This window comes from Coregonus lavaretus (genome assembly GCF_964263955.1).
Source record: "Coregonus lavaretus genome assembly, chromosome: 36".
NCBI classification, from domain to species: domain Eukaryota; kingdom Metazoa; phylum Chordata; class Actinopteri; order Salmoniformes; family Salmonidae; genus Coregonus; species Coregonus lavaretus.
Window position 1 is genome coordinate 29,851,786 of NC_140023.1, and position 14,364 is coordinate 29,866,149.

At 42.3% G+C, this 14,364-nt stretch overlaps 1 protein-coding gene across 1 annotated transcript in view; it reads left to right on the top strand.

The window, feature by feature from the left end:
- Positions 1 to 14,364, top strand: part of cdh23 (cadherin-related 23) — a gene marked incomplete at both ends in the record, with an annotated part of 695,931 nt that overhangs the window by 530,713 nt on the left and 150,854 nt on the right. Inside the window, 4 exons of the mRNA XM_084153635.1 lie at positions 8,568 to 8,628; positions 9,104 to 9,252; positions 9,996 to 10,131; positions 13,692 to 14,080. Coding sequence (XP_084009761.1) covers positions 8,568 to 8,628; positions 9,104 to 9,252; positions 9,996 to 10,131; positions 13,692 to 14,080 — 735 coding nt within the window. The remainder of the gene's footprint in view (positions 1 to 8,567; positions 8,629 to 9,103; positions 9,253 to 9,995; positions 10,132 to 13,691; positions 14,081 to 14,364) is intronic.

Here is a 14,364-nt window from a genome sequence, read left to right on the forward strand (position 1 = left end):
GTCCACTCCATTCGATTAGCTGTTAGCTTCCGTGTCTATAGCAACGGTGTGATGAGCTAATGCTTTGCATTTTAGAGATCATTACAGGCAAAATGATGTTATTTTCATCCCCACTATGTAAACAAAGCTAATTTCAGCGACAATTTCGCTGCTAAAATGAGTTTTGTTTAACTAATAAGATGAATAAATTACTTCAATCTACTTTTTTTTGTTAACATTTCAACAACATTAAATCCATGTCTTATACGTTTCTACGATTCGAAATAGCAAAGAAAATGTGTAAACTGCACATTAACTTACCTTTCAGATCGCAGAGCTTCTATGCAGCTATTATCACTTAATTAATGTGCAAACCAATTCTATTCACACACTGGCTAGTCTGGCTGGCATGTTTTTTATTTTGAGCTTCCCTCCCTGCGTCTAAAGTATACTTTTAGTCCTATTATGTTTATTATGTCTCCCTTCCTCCACCACATGACATAGGCATGGCTCAGTGCTACAGTAGTACTCTTGTGGTTGAATATAATGCAGGACACGACAGACAGTTGAATGACTTTGAACTCACAAATACCAAAATTGGATTTACAACAATTAATAAAAAATTAACACCATGTGAAACCCAACCTGGCAATATTTGAAATATGAAAATGTATTTTTGTGGAACAGGTGTGTTTTAATATACCCACATGGCAGTTATAGACTGAAATACATTAGTATAGGCTAACATCAACACAAAAACAATAAAATGCAATTAAGTTAAGAAAACGGAAGTATGAATGACAAGTAAATAACATAATAGGGGGATCCTCAAAGAGTCTTGGCAGAAGTAGGGTATGGGTGATTTTTTTTGTATCTCACAGTTCCGACCCTAAGGTCGTTGTCCTGTTGGAAGAAGTCTGAGGTCCTGAGCGCTGTGGAGAAGGTTTTCATCAAGGATCTCTCTGTACTTTGCTCCATTCATCTTTCCCTCGATCCTGACAAGTCTCCAAGTCCCTGCTGCTGAAAAACATCCCCACAGCATGATGCTGCCACCACCATGCTTCACTGTAGGGACGGTGCCACGTTTCCTCCAGAAGTGATGCTTGGCATTCAGGCCAAATAGTTCAATCTTGGTTTCATCAGACCAGAGAATCTTGTTTCTCATGGTCTGAGAGTCTTGAGGTGGCTTTTGGCAAACTGCAAGCGGGCTGTCATGTGCCTTTTACTGAGGAGTGGCTTCCGTCTGGCCACTCTACCATAAAGACCTGATTGGTGAAGTGCTGCAGAGATGGTTGTCCTTCTGGAAGGTTTTCCCATCTCTACAGAGGAACTCTGGAGCTCTGTTAGAGTGACCATCCGGTTCTTGGTCACCTCCCTTTCCAAGGCCCTTCTCCCCCGATTGCTCAGTTTGGCTGGGCGGCCAGCTCTAGGAAGAGTCTTGGTGGATCCAGACTTCTTCTATTTAAGAATGATGGAGTCCACTGTGTTCTTGGGGACCTTCAATGCTCCAGAAATATTTTGGTACCCTTCCCCAGATCTGTGCATCGACAGGTACATTCTGATCACTCATGACCAGAAGATTGATTCATGGAGTTCACCTTTTCCCCATAACATTTTACAGCTGATATAGCACTTGTCATAACACTTGTCATAGGCTACTTAGTATAAGAGATAGCTATTTAAATCAACTGATATTCTACAAACACAAATAATACAATACAAAACAAAGCTTAGCTAGTTAGCTAGCTAGCTACATAAAGAGATTTGAAAAAGTGGTCTTTCCTCGCAGTAGTGTTTGCATTCATCGTTTGCAGCATCCATGCTTGTTTGCAGCATGCTCGTGCTAGCTAAATGAAGGTTTTGCGATTAGGTTTTGCAAGCAAGTAAACATCAATGACCACACATGGATCTCAGCTGGTAGAGCACGGCGCTTGTAACGCCAAGGTAGTGGGTTCGATCCCCGGGACCACCCATACACAAAAAATGTATGCACGCATGACTGTAAGTCGCTTTGGATAAAAGCGTCTGCTAAATGGCTTATTATTTATGTTTAGTGCTTTATCCACCAATAATCGGTGAGATTTCAATCTATAACATCTCGTAAATAGCATTAATAACCTGTAACTTCGATTGCAGTTTCCCTGTCTTTTGACTGCACGCGTCTCTCTCTCTCCGTGCACCTCAGAACAATCAGAACATACACTATATACACAAAAGTATGTGGACACCCCTTCAAATTAGTGGATTCGTCTATTTAAGCCACACACGTTGCTGACAGGTGTATAAAATCGAGCACACAGCCATTCAATCTCCATAAACAAACATTGGCAGTAGAACGGCCTGACTGAAGAGCTAAGTGACTTTCAGCATGACACTGTCATAGGATGCCACCTTTCCAACAAGTCAGTTCATCAAATTTCTGCCCTGCTAGAGCTGCCCCGGTCAACTGTAAGTGCAGTTATTGTGAAATGGAAACGTCTAGGAGCAAAAACAGCTCTGGAATTAATTGGATTGCCAACTGCGAGCCAGACCTAATCGCCCAACATCAGTGCCCGACCTCACTAATGCTCTTGTGGCTGAATGGAAGCAAGTCCCCGCAGCGATGTTCCAACATCTAGAAGAGTGGAGGCTGTTATAGCAGCAAAGAGTGGACCAACTCCATATTAATGCCCATGATTTTGGAATGAGATGTTCGACGGTGTCCACATACTTTGGTTATGTAGTGTAGCAACCAGCGAACGCTATTGTTTTTTTTTTCTTTCATTACATAGCCGGGCAGAATTTGGCAAGTTCTAGCATCAGCCCTAGCAACGGATGCTAACAGCTAATCGAATCCTATCCTCCACAGGGGTGGACACATTTTCGCAAGTGGACAATATTTGGCATGACAGATCTATGACAAATCTTTTCAACCTTCTGAAGGGGAAGAGGCGGTATCGCGCTTTCTTCATGACTGTGTGCGTGTGGGTGGACCATTTCAAGTCCTTAGTGATTTGGACACAGAGGACCTTGAAGCTCTCGACCCGCCCCACTTCAGCGTGCTCGCCCCCTCCGTTTCCTGTAGTCAGCTCCTTGGTCTTACTGACATTGAGGGAAATGTTGTTGTCTTGGCACCACACTGCCAGGTCACTGACCTCCTCCCTGTAGGCTGTCTCATCATTGCCGGTGATCAGGCCTACCACCATTGCGTCATCAGCAAACTTGATGATGTTGCCTACCCTCCCCACCTGGGGCCGGGCCTAACAGGAAGTCCAGGATCCAGGTGCAGAGGGAGGTGTTCAGTCCCAGGGTCCCAAGCTTGGTGACGAGCTTGGAGAGCACTATGGTGTTGAATTCTGATCTGTAGTCAATGAAAAGCATTCTCACATAGGTATTCCTTTTATTTAGGTGAGTGAGGGCAGTGTGGAGTGCAATTGAGATTGTGTCATCTATGTATCTGTTGGGGTGGTGTGCAAATTGAAGTGGGTCTACAGTGTCTGGGATGAAGGAGTTGATGTGTACCATAACCAGCCTTTCAAAGCACTTCATGATTACAGATGTGAGGGCTACACGGCAGTACAGGGGAGGAGGAGAGGGAGATGTAGAGGTTGAAGGGTAGTGGTGGCTCTGTGAAGGAGGTGGAGTAGATGTTGACCGCTGGATCACTGTTGGTGTTTATTGTTGTGTTCATGGTCGGCAAGTTCTGGAATGGAGAGGCATGAGAATGAGGTTAGCTGAGAAGTGTGTGGACATCTGTGTGTGTGTGCACAGGCCTCTATCAGAATGCCACATCAGGTCTCTTGATATGAAATGTCTTGACTTATTGGCCAAGCCAAACCAAGTTGACTTAGGCCTATTTAGTAGGGGTTATTACCATCATACCCTGAAGGAGTTGCAACACACACACATATGGTGTTGCCAAAGCTGCAGCTGTTTGGCTATTTCAAGCTTTGCACGGTACTCAAATGTGCATTTACCACACACACACACACACACACTTGGCATTTGCACCAATTAGGTAGCTATTAAATCAATGACTACACAACAGTCGCTGCTTGACAGGGTTTCTTCAATGTAATACAAATTGGGTTTATTAAAATGCCCCCAACCCCCCCTAATAATTACCACACCCACACCTCAAATCCCCCAGTCCTCAATTATTCCCAACCCCCCACCCCCTATACCCTCCTCATTCTTTCTGTCCCCCCTCCCTTGCACAATAACATTTGTAAATGTCAGTCTTTAATTCGGTGGGGACAAAGCATGCCTTATCGGTTTAAGGGGAAACACATTGGGACGTTAAATTATTTTCTGTGTGGAAAGGCCACTGGAGCAGCCATCGTCTCGTTAGTCTTTACCTTCTTTAGTCACTTTACACACACACTCTAACACACACACACACACACACACACACACTCACTCTCAGACGCAAGATATTGAATCTAAGCTCTCTTACAGTATACACACACCTACACACACTGCTCTGCCAAGTTTTCACACTATTCAACCTCTTTATCTATCCAGTTTTGCTATTTTCTCCTTCCTGTACTGTTGAGGCTAAAGCAAACGTAATAAGTATACTCAGGGAGAAAGAGATGACCACTCTCCCTACACTGCAACAAATCCTCTCTCTGTGGGTCTCAAATCAGTACTCATTGAAATCACCCAGTTCAGTTAATTTCCTCAAGATTAGTGAACAATCAGTACATAGTATCACAGTTTTATGCTCCCTTTTTTCTCTCTTTGTGTGGTCTCTCCATGTGTTTCATCTATCCATTACCATCCAATTCCCTATACATTTCTATATCCTCTTCATCTGTAGGCCAACTGAAGTGAGCACAGACCCACAAAGTACAAACTCACACAAACAAACCACAAACTCCAGAGAGTTCAGACATTTTCCACTCTCCAACATCCACTCACTCTCTCACATTGACTGTGACACCCTACTTAGATTCATGCACTTACACTGACCCAAACACACACACACACACATTCACCCATTTGGGCATAACACATATAAGCAAACAAACACATGTTTACAAAATTGGAGGCCCCTTACACTTCAGTGTTGTGATGCAAAAATCCTAGCAAAATGTATAGCGCATAGAATTAAAAAGGTATTGTCGGATATTATTCATTCTAATCAGACAGGTTTTTTACATGGAAGATACATTGGAGATAATATAAGGCAAGTATTGGAAACAATAGAACACTATGGAAAATATGGGAAACCAGGCCTGCTATTCATAGCAGACTTCGAAAAGGCATTTGATAAAGTTCGACTGGGGTTTATATATAAATGCCTGGAGCATTTCAATTTTGGAGAATCTCTTATAAAATGGGTCAAAATCATGTATAGTAACCCTAGGTGTAAAATAGTAAATAATGGCTATTTCTCAGAAAGTTTTAAACTGTCAAGAGGAGTGAAACAAGGTTGTCCACTATCGGCATATCTATTTATTGTGGCCATCGAGATGTTAGCTATTAAAATCAGATCCAATAATAATATCAGAGGATTAGAAATACAGGGCTTAAAAACAAAGGTGTCATTGTACGCAGATGATTCATGTTTTCTTTTAGATCCACAACTAGAATCCCTCCACAGCCTCATAGAGGATCTAGATACATTTTCTAACCTCTCTGGATTAAAACCAAATTATGACAAATGTACTATATTACGTATTGGATCACTAAAAAATAATTTTTTTACATTACCATGTAGTTTACCAATAAAATGGTCTGATGGTGATGTGGATATACTCGGAATACATATCCCAAAGGAAATAAATGATCTCACTTCAATACATTTTAATAGAAAGTTAGCAAAAATAGATAAGATCTTACTACCATGGAAAGGAAAATACCTGTCAATTTGTGGAAAAATCACCCTGATTAACTCTTTAGTATTATCCCAGTTTACCTATTTGCTTATGGTATTGCCTACGCCTAGCAAACAGTTTTTTAAATTATATGAGAAAAAAATATTCAATTTTATTTGGAACGGCAATCCAGACAAAATTAAAAGAGCATATTTATATAATGAATATGAATTCGGAGGACAGAAATTATTAAATATTAAAGCATTAGACCTATCACTAAAATCTTCAGTCATCCAAAAGTTATACTTAAATCCGAACTGGTTCTCAAGCAAATTAGTAAGATTGTCTCACCCACTGTTCAAGAAAGGCCTTTTTCCCTTTATTCAGATTACAACCTCTCACTTTCAGTTATTTGAAAAGGAAATAATCTCCCAAATGTCACTATTTCTAAAACAAGCCATAGAAAGTTGGTTGCAATTTCAATTTAATCCTCCAGAAACGACAGAACAAATAATGCAACAAATATTGTGGTTAAATTCAAATATACTAATTGACAAAAAAACTTAATTTTTTGACAGAATGTTTAAAAAAGGTATAATCTTCATAAATGATATCATCGGTAGGACTGGTGGAGTTATGTCGCACATGCAGCTAACAAAAACATATGGAAATGTCTGCTCTACCCAAAATTACAACCAAATAATTGCAGCCTTACCGCAAAAGTGGAAGAGGAAAGTTGAAGGGGGAGAAAGTAAGGAACTTGTCTGTCGGCCTTGCATTAAAGAATATAATTGGTTAAGGAAAACTGTGATAAATAAAAAAGTATATCAGTTTCACTTAAGGACCAAAGGATTGACAGCCGTCCCATATAGATTGCAAAATAGTTGGGAAGAGATCTTTGACGTACCGATCCCATGGCATAGTGTTTATGAACTGACACGCAAAACGACACCGGATTCAAAAATTAGAATCTTTCAATTTAAATTATTATATAAAATTCTTGCTACCAATATAATGTTATTTATTTGGGGGATACAATCTTCCCAGCTCTGCAGATTTTGCTGTGAAGAGACAGAATCATTAGATCATTTGTTTTGGTTCTGTCCATTTGTAGCTTGTTTTTGGACACAGGTCCAGGAATGGCTAAAGGATTGCAATATTTACCTGGAACTAACCTTGCAGATAGCATTACTGGGTGATCTGAAAAGTCATAGTCAATCAATCAATAATATAATAATACTTTTAGCAAAAATGTTTATTTTTAATTCACAATCTGTAGAAGCAATGAGAATAGAAAGGTTCAGAACTTTTGTAAAACATCACAGTACGGTTGAAATATATATGGCAAATAGAAATCCTATATGGATGGTGTTAAGAGATAGATGGGAGGTATTGAATAGAGTTGAAGGATGGGACTAATAACAAATAACAACAAATAATAACAAAGATAGCTAATAATGTAAGCATACTGTGTCCATAATAAGTATATAGGTTGTATGTTGGGAGCTTTTGGGAAAGAGCACAGTTAGAAAGATATGGCATTTAGAAGCAAACCGGATGGACATCATGAAAATGATCGGAGAGGTTGAGAGTAGAAGAAGTTCAGGAGCAAAAAAAATAAAATAAAAAAATAAAATAAAAATATATATATATATATATATATAGAATTATTGTAAAATTAACTCTGTCCATAAGGTGTAGATAGTAAGTATAGACCGGAAGTAGAGGCCTGGGCGTTATTGTTCACTAATTTACTCCAAGTAGGGAAAGGATGGTGGGGTTGAAAAGTAATAAAGGGGAATATATATATAAAAAATAAAAATAAAACATGGGGGATTGGAAGTGATGCAGACAATTACATTGATAGAAGATACAATCTATCTGCAATATTAAGCTGATCCATTCCCCTCCCCCCCCCCAAAAAAAAAAACACAAAAAAAACCCACATGTAACCATGTCAGCAAACACATATATTTGATAAACACATTTGCACATTTTATACACACACACTCAAATATGCTCTTTACCTTCTTCAGTCACTTCCAGTATCAACTTTTTCCGTCCTCTTTTCTCCCTGCCTCTTTGAGAGAGTGTTAGGGAACGCACAGGGAAGAAAGAGGGGACAGAGAGGACAAGGGGTTAACAGGATGGTGAGCAAAACATTGTCTCTTTGTTTTCAACTGGGAGAGCCTAAAACAATGGGCCATTTCCAACACCATCTAAGAGCACTAACACTGCAAATGTTTACAATCACAACATCTAGGCTTAGTAACACGGACTGGGAAGTTCTGCACCCCTTTTATAGCCAAAGTGTTGCGGTCCACTGTGGAATATCCTATTCATCACTCACCAATCTGACACCCCACTCTCTTTTCTCCTGTCTCCCCTCCTCCTCATTTCTTTATAAAGCTAATGAGACTGAAGCAGGGCACCTCTCTTCTCACACACAGAGAGAGAGCGAGAGAGAGAGCGAGAGAGAGAGCGAGAGAGAGAGAGAGAGAGAGCGCGAGAGACAGAGACAGAGACAGACAGACAGAACCATTTTAGGTTCTAGATAGCACCTCTAAGAGTGTACATGTACAGTATGTACATATGAATGTCAGCGTGTGTGTCTGTGTGCATGCCTGTGTTCGTGTGTGTGTGTGTGTGTGTGTGTGTAAATGTTTATGTAGCTATGTTGAACTATTTGTGTGGTTTCAAGTCGCTGTGGTTGTAAATGAGTATAATGGCTGCATATGTCTGTGCTATTAATATGTGTAAAAAAAAAATCTGTGTTTGTCTGTGCAGGTGCAGGCCACAGATGCAGACCAGGGGGAGAACGGCAGGGTTCTATACAAGATCCTCTCTGGTGAGTACAACTTCTCAGTCGCCAGGTGGAGATACTTTTCACACTTGCTCTCAGCCCTCACCGCACACAAACAAGTAAACACAAAAGACTGTCAACAACAACCCTGCACGCTAATCATACCCTGCATGCATAATCATAACTGTTTATTTGAAGGCATACTGTATTAGCCATTTGAAAGCTCAATGATACAAGATGCAGTATCAAGTGGGTAACACTTGAGTTGGATAGATTCCAATTACAATGTTGGTGATATTCCAGTATTAATATTTGAATGTATATCAATACCCTCATGGCCATCCTGCACTCGATCACTCTTAACCCCCAGCTAACATCTCTCTTTCCATTTCTCCCTCTCTCACACCCCTCCCCCCCCCCCCCCCCCCCCCCCCCCCCCCCCCCCCCACCCCACCCCACCTTCCCTTTCTCTCTATCTGTGTGTGTGTCTCCCTATCTCTCTCTCTGTCTGCATTCGTAGGAAACAGTAAAAATATGTTCAGCATCAATGAGTCGTCAGGGCTCGTGACACAGGGCCAGACGGCTCTGGACAGAGAGAGCAGCAGCTCCCACGTGCTGGAGGTAGAGGCCTACAACAGAGACCAAGGCAGGATGAGGAGCTCCATACGGGTAAGTAGAGCAGGAGGGGTGAGGAGGAAAGAGAGGGAGAGGGGGACAGGGAAGGAGGGGAGACAGGGGATGGAGAGGGGATAGGACTGGAGGTGGAGGCCTACAACAGTGACCAGGGCAGGATAATGAGCTCCATATGAGTGAGTAGGGGAGGATGATACAGGGGAGGGTAGTGGGAGACTGGGGAGAGGACAGAGGAGGGGAAGGGAGAGAGGACAGAGGAGGGGAAGGGAGGGGACAGGGCTGGAGGTGAGGAGCTCCATACGGGTGAGAAGTGAAAAGGGAGGGGGAGGACAGGGGGGAGGGCAGGCGAAGGGAGAGGGGACAGGGCTAGAGGTGGAGGCCTACAATAGAGACCAGGGCAGGATGAGGAGCTCTGTACGGGTGAGGCGGGGAGATGGGGGAGGGAGAGGGAGAGGGGATGGAGAAAGAGGGAGGAGAGGAGGGAAGAGGGGACATGGCAGGACATAGAAGATGAGACTGTTGGGGTTATACATGGGGGAGGAAAAAGGAGAGGATATGTGGCAGGATTTAGAAAATAACATAAAGGAGAGGGTAGTGTATTGGGAGATGAGAGGGTGTGGGACAGGACATATTAGAGTATACGGCTGGAGCAGAGTATGGGACAAAAGGTAGAGGGCTGTAGGGGTATAAGATAGGGCAGTAGAGGGCACCTGTGAACTTGTGAGTATTTGTCCAGTTATACTTCTTTGACTCCCAGTGTCTCTGTCTTCCCCCTACAGGTGATAGTGTATGTGGAGGACGCCAACGACGAGCCACCAGTGTTCACCCAGCAGCAGTACAACCGCCTGGGCCTGAGGGAGACCGCTGGCATTGGCACCTCTGTCATCGTAGTCCGAGCCACCGACCCCGACACCGGTGGGTGTTGTAGTGTAACAATACTGTAGTAGCCATAATCCTCTGTACAAGCTGGTGTTATTGATAATAAATAAAGTGTAATGTACACTACCGGTCAAAAGTTTTAGAACAGGCGGCAGAGCCCACGGTAGATCAGTGCATACAGTACAGTTTGGACACACCTACTCATTCAAGGATTTTTCTTTATTTTTACTATTTTCTACATTGTAGAATAATAGTGAAGTCATCAAAACTATGAAGTAACACATATGGAATCATGTAGTAACAAAAAAGTGTTAAACAAATCAATATATATTTTATATTTGAGATTCTTCAAATAGCCACCCTTTGCCATGATGACAGCTTTGCACACTTTGCACACTTCTTCTTATTGGTGTTATTTAGTAGTGGTTTCTTTGCAGCAATTTGACCATGAAGGCCTGATTCACACAGTCTCCTCTGAACAGTTGATGTTAAGATGTGTCTGTTACTTGAACTCTGTGAAGCATTTATTTGGGCTGCAATTTCTGAGGCTGGTAACTCTAATGAACTTATCCTCTGCAGCAGAGGTAACTCTGGGTCTTCCATTCATGTGGCGGTCCTCATGAGAGCCAGTTTCATCATAGCGCTTGATGGTTTTCGCGACTGCACGTAAAGAAACTTTAAAAGTTCTTGAAATGTTCCATATTGACTGACATTCATGTCTTAAAGTAATGGACTGTCATTTCTCTTTGCTTATTTCAGCTGTTCTTGCCATAATATGGACTCTGTATTTTACCAAATAAGGCTATCTTCTGTATACCCCCCCTACCTTGTCACAACACAACTGATTGGCTAAAACACATTAAGAAGGAAATAAATTCCACACATTAACTTTTAAGAAGGCACAGCTGTTAATTGAAATGCATTCCAGGTGACTACCTCATGAAGCTGGTTGAGAGAATGCCAAGAGTGTGCAAAGCTGTCATCAAGGCAAAGGGTGGCTATTTGAAGACTTTTTCCACATTTTGTTAGGTTACAGCATTATTCTAAAATTGATTAAAATGTTTTTTTCCCCTCATCAATCTGCACACAATACCCCATGATGGCAAAGCAAAAACTGGATTTTAGAAAATTTTGCTAATTTATTAAAGATTTTAAACTGAAATATCACATTTACATAAGTATTCAAACCCTTTACTCAGTACTTTGTTGAAGCACCTTTGGCAGCAATTACAGCCTCAAGTCTTCTTGGGTATGACGCTACAAGCTTGGCAACCTGTATTTGGGGAGTTCCTCCCATTATTCTCTGCAGATCCTCTCAAACTCTGTCAGGTTGGATGGGGAGCGTTGCTGCACAGCTATTTTCAGATCTCTCCAGAGATGTTTGATCGGGTTCAAGTCTGGGCTCTGGCTGGGCCACTCAAGGACATTTAGAGAATTGCCCCGAAGCCACTCCTGCATTGTCTTGGCTATGTGCTTAGGGTTGTTGTCCTGAGCGCTCTGGAGCAGGTTTTCATCAAGGATCTCTCTGTAATTTTCTCCGTTCATCTTTGCCTCTATCCTGACTAGTCTCCCAGTCCCTGCCGCTGAAAAACATCCCCACAGCATGATGCTGCCACCACCATGCTTCACTGTAGGGATGATGCCAGGTTTCCTCCAGAAGTGACGCTTGGCATTCAGACCAAAGATTTCAGTCTTGGTTTCATCAGACCAGAGAATCTTGTTTCTCATGGTCTGAGAGTCTTGAGGTGCCTTTTGGCAAACTCCAAGCGGGCTGTCATGTGCCTTTTATTGAGGAGTGACCTCCGTCTGGCCACTCTACCATTAAGGCCTGATTGGTGGAGTGCTGCAGAGATGGTTGTCCTTCAGGAAGGTTCTCCCATCTCCACAGAGGAACTCTAGAGCTCTGTCAGAGTGACCATCGGGTTCATGGTCACCTCCCTGATCAAGGCCCTTCTCCCCCGATTGCTCAGTTTGGCATGGCGGCCAGGAAGAGTCTTGGTGGATCCAGACTTCTTCCATTTAAGAATGATGGAGGCCACTGTGTTCTTGGGGACCTTCAATGCTGCAGACATTTTCTGGTACCCTTACCCAGATATGTGCCTCAGCACAATCCTGTCTCGGAGCTCTACGGACAATTCCTTCGACCTCATGGCCTGGTTTTTGCTCTGACATGCACTGTTAACTGTGGGACCTTATATAGACAGGTGTAGAAACATCTCAAGGATGATCAATGGAAACAGCATGCACCTGAGCTCAATGTTGAGTCAGCAAAGGGTCTGAATACTTATGTAAATAAGGTATTTCTGTTTTTTATTTTTAATAAATGTGGAAAAATATCTAAAGACCTGTTTTCACTTTGTCATTTTGGGGTATTGTGTGTGGATAGCTGAGGATTTTTAATTTATTTAATCCACTTTAGAATAAGGCTGTAACGTAACAAAATGTGAAAAATTTCAAGGGGTCTGAATACTTTCCGAATTCACTGAACATACTAGTATGTATTGATAAGGAGACACGACAACATTATGTCAGCTTCAGAACATCTTTACTAAAATAAAACGGAATATGCTGTACAGAGCATTATGGGTACTGTAGTACATCATGCTACAGGGGTGTCCCTCAATAAGCCAATGAATTGTGGTGTTAGAGGGCTCTTCCCGCCTCCATAGTTATTGGTGTTTTATGACTCTCACACAGCTTTTATACTGAGTTGTATTGTTCTGTCTGCCCCCGGTACTGAAACTGGCATTTAGCTGAGCACCATTAATCTGAGTGGCATTTAACCCTCTACTTCTGCTATTCTGTGTGGGCTTCCTCTGTTCACTTCCCATCCTGTAATGTGTAGCATAAACACTGTGTGGGAGGACTGTTGCTGTGATGTTGACAGTCACCAAACACTGCAACTTTGGTCTACATCACCTCTGAGGATACAACGATATCCTGCCCACATGTCATGGAAAGTTGGAAATGTCCCTTTGTTAAAGCAGAATAATGATTTTGGGTTATATTGTGGTTGGACATTTTAGATAGGTATGTGTAGGAACAATTTCTGACTACATACTCAGTTCTACACAAGAAAAATACTTAAAGGCCCAGTGCATTCAAAAACATGATTTTCCTGTGTTTTCTATATATTTCCACTCTATGAAGTTGGCATAATACTGTGAAATTGTGAAAATTATGATAATGCCCTTTTAGTGTAAGAGCTGTTTGAAAATACCCCCTGAAATTTCAGCCTGGGTGGGATGGAGTTTTGGCCTGCCTGGTGACATCACCAGGTGGTAAAGTAGTTAATAAACAAATAAGAAAGATAGCTCCAAACCTCTCTGCCAATAACAGCTAGTTTTCAGTTTTTTGAGAAATTGCTCTTGCTAATAAGCTATTTTTGTTTCTTTTTGAGCATTTTAATTGAAAACAATCACAGTAAGGTACTTAATTGTTACCCAGAAATGATTTGATATTGAGATAAAAACGGCTGCATTGCGCCTTAAAGAAAAAACAACTTTTGTTTGTTCACTTCTCTCGCTGTTTTGCATCCCTTCTCCCAACCTCCTTCACTGTATGCCTTTCCCTGCCTCTCCCTCTCCTCCATCCAGGTGACGGCGGGGCGGTGGCCTACGCCATCATCTCCGGCTCCGACCGTAAGTTCGATGTGGACGTGAGCACGGGCTTGGTGACCACTGTAGACTACCTAGACTACGAGACCAAGACCAGCTACCTGATGAACGTGTCGGCTACTAACCAGGCGCCGCCGTTCCATCGTGGCTTCTGCACGGTCTACGTGACCTTACTTAACGAGCTGGACGAGGCAGTGGCGTTCTTCTCGGCGGGCTACGAGGTGTCGCTCCAGGAGAACATCGCCACGGGAACGGAGGTGGTGCAGGTACAGGCGCAGTCGGCGGACAACCTCAGCCAGCTGTCGTACCGCTTCGACCCGGACACGTCGCCAGCCGCCCTAACCCTCTTCAAGATCGACAGTATCACGGTGAGTCGGTGGACAGGATGGGGTGTAACACTATATTAGCATTTTTCACTCTTAGTGGACAGTAGGGTTAAGGTTAATTCCATTTAAATTCAGGAAGTAACTACAAATCGAATTCCAATTTTCCATTGAAAATAATTATTCCTGAATTGACTGAATTGAACCCCAACCCTGCTGGATACTGTACACTGCTCAGAATAGGATTATACTGTATATATTTCAAACTAGGATAAATCAGGTTTGTTAATGTGTTCTCCCTCTCTTTCTCCTTCTCCCTCCATCTATAT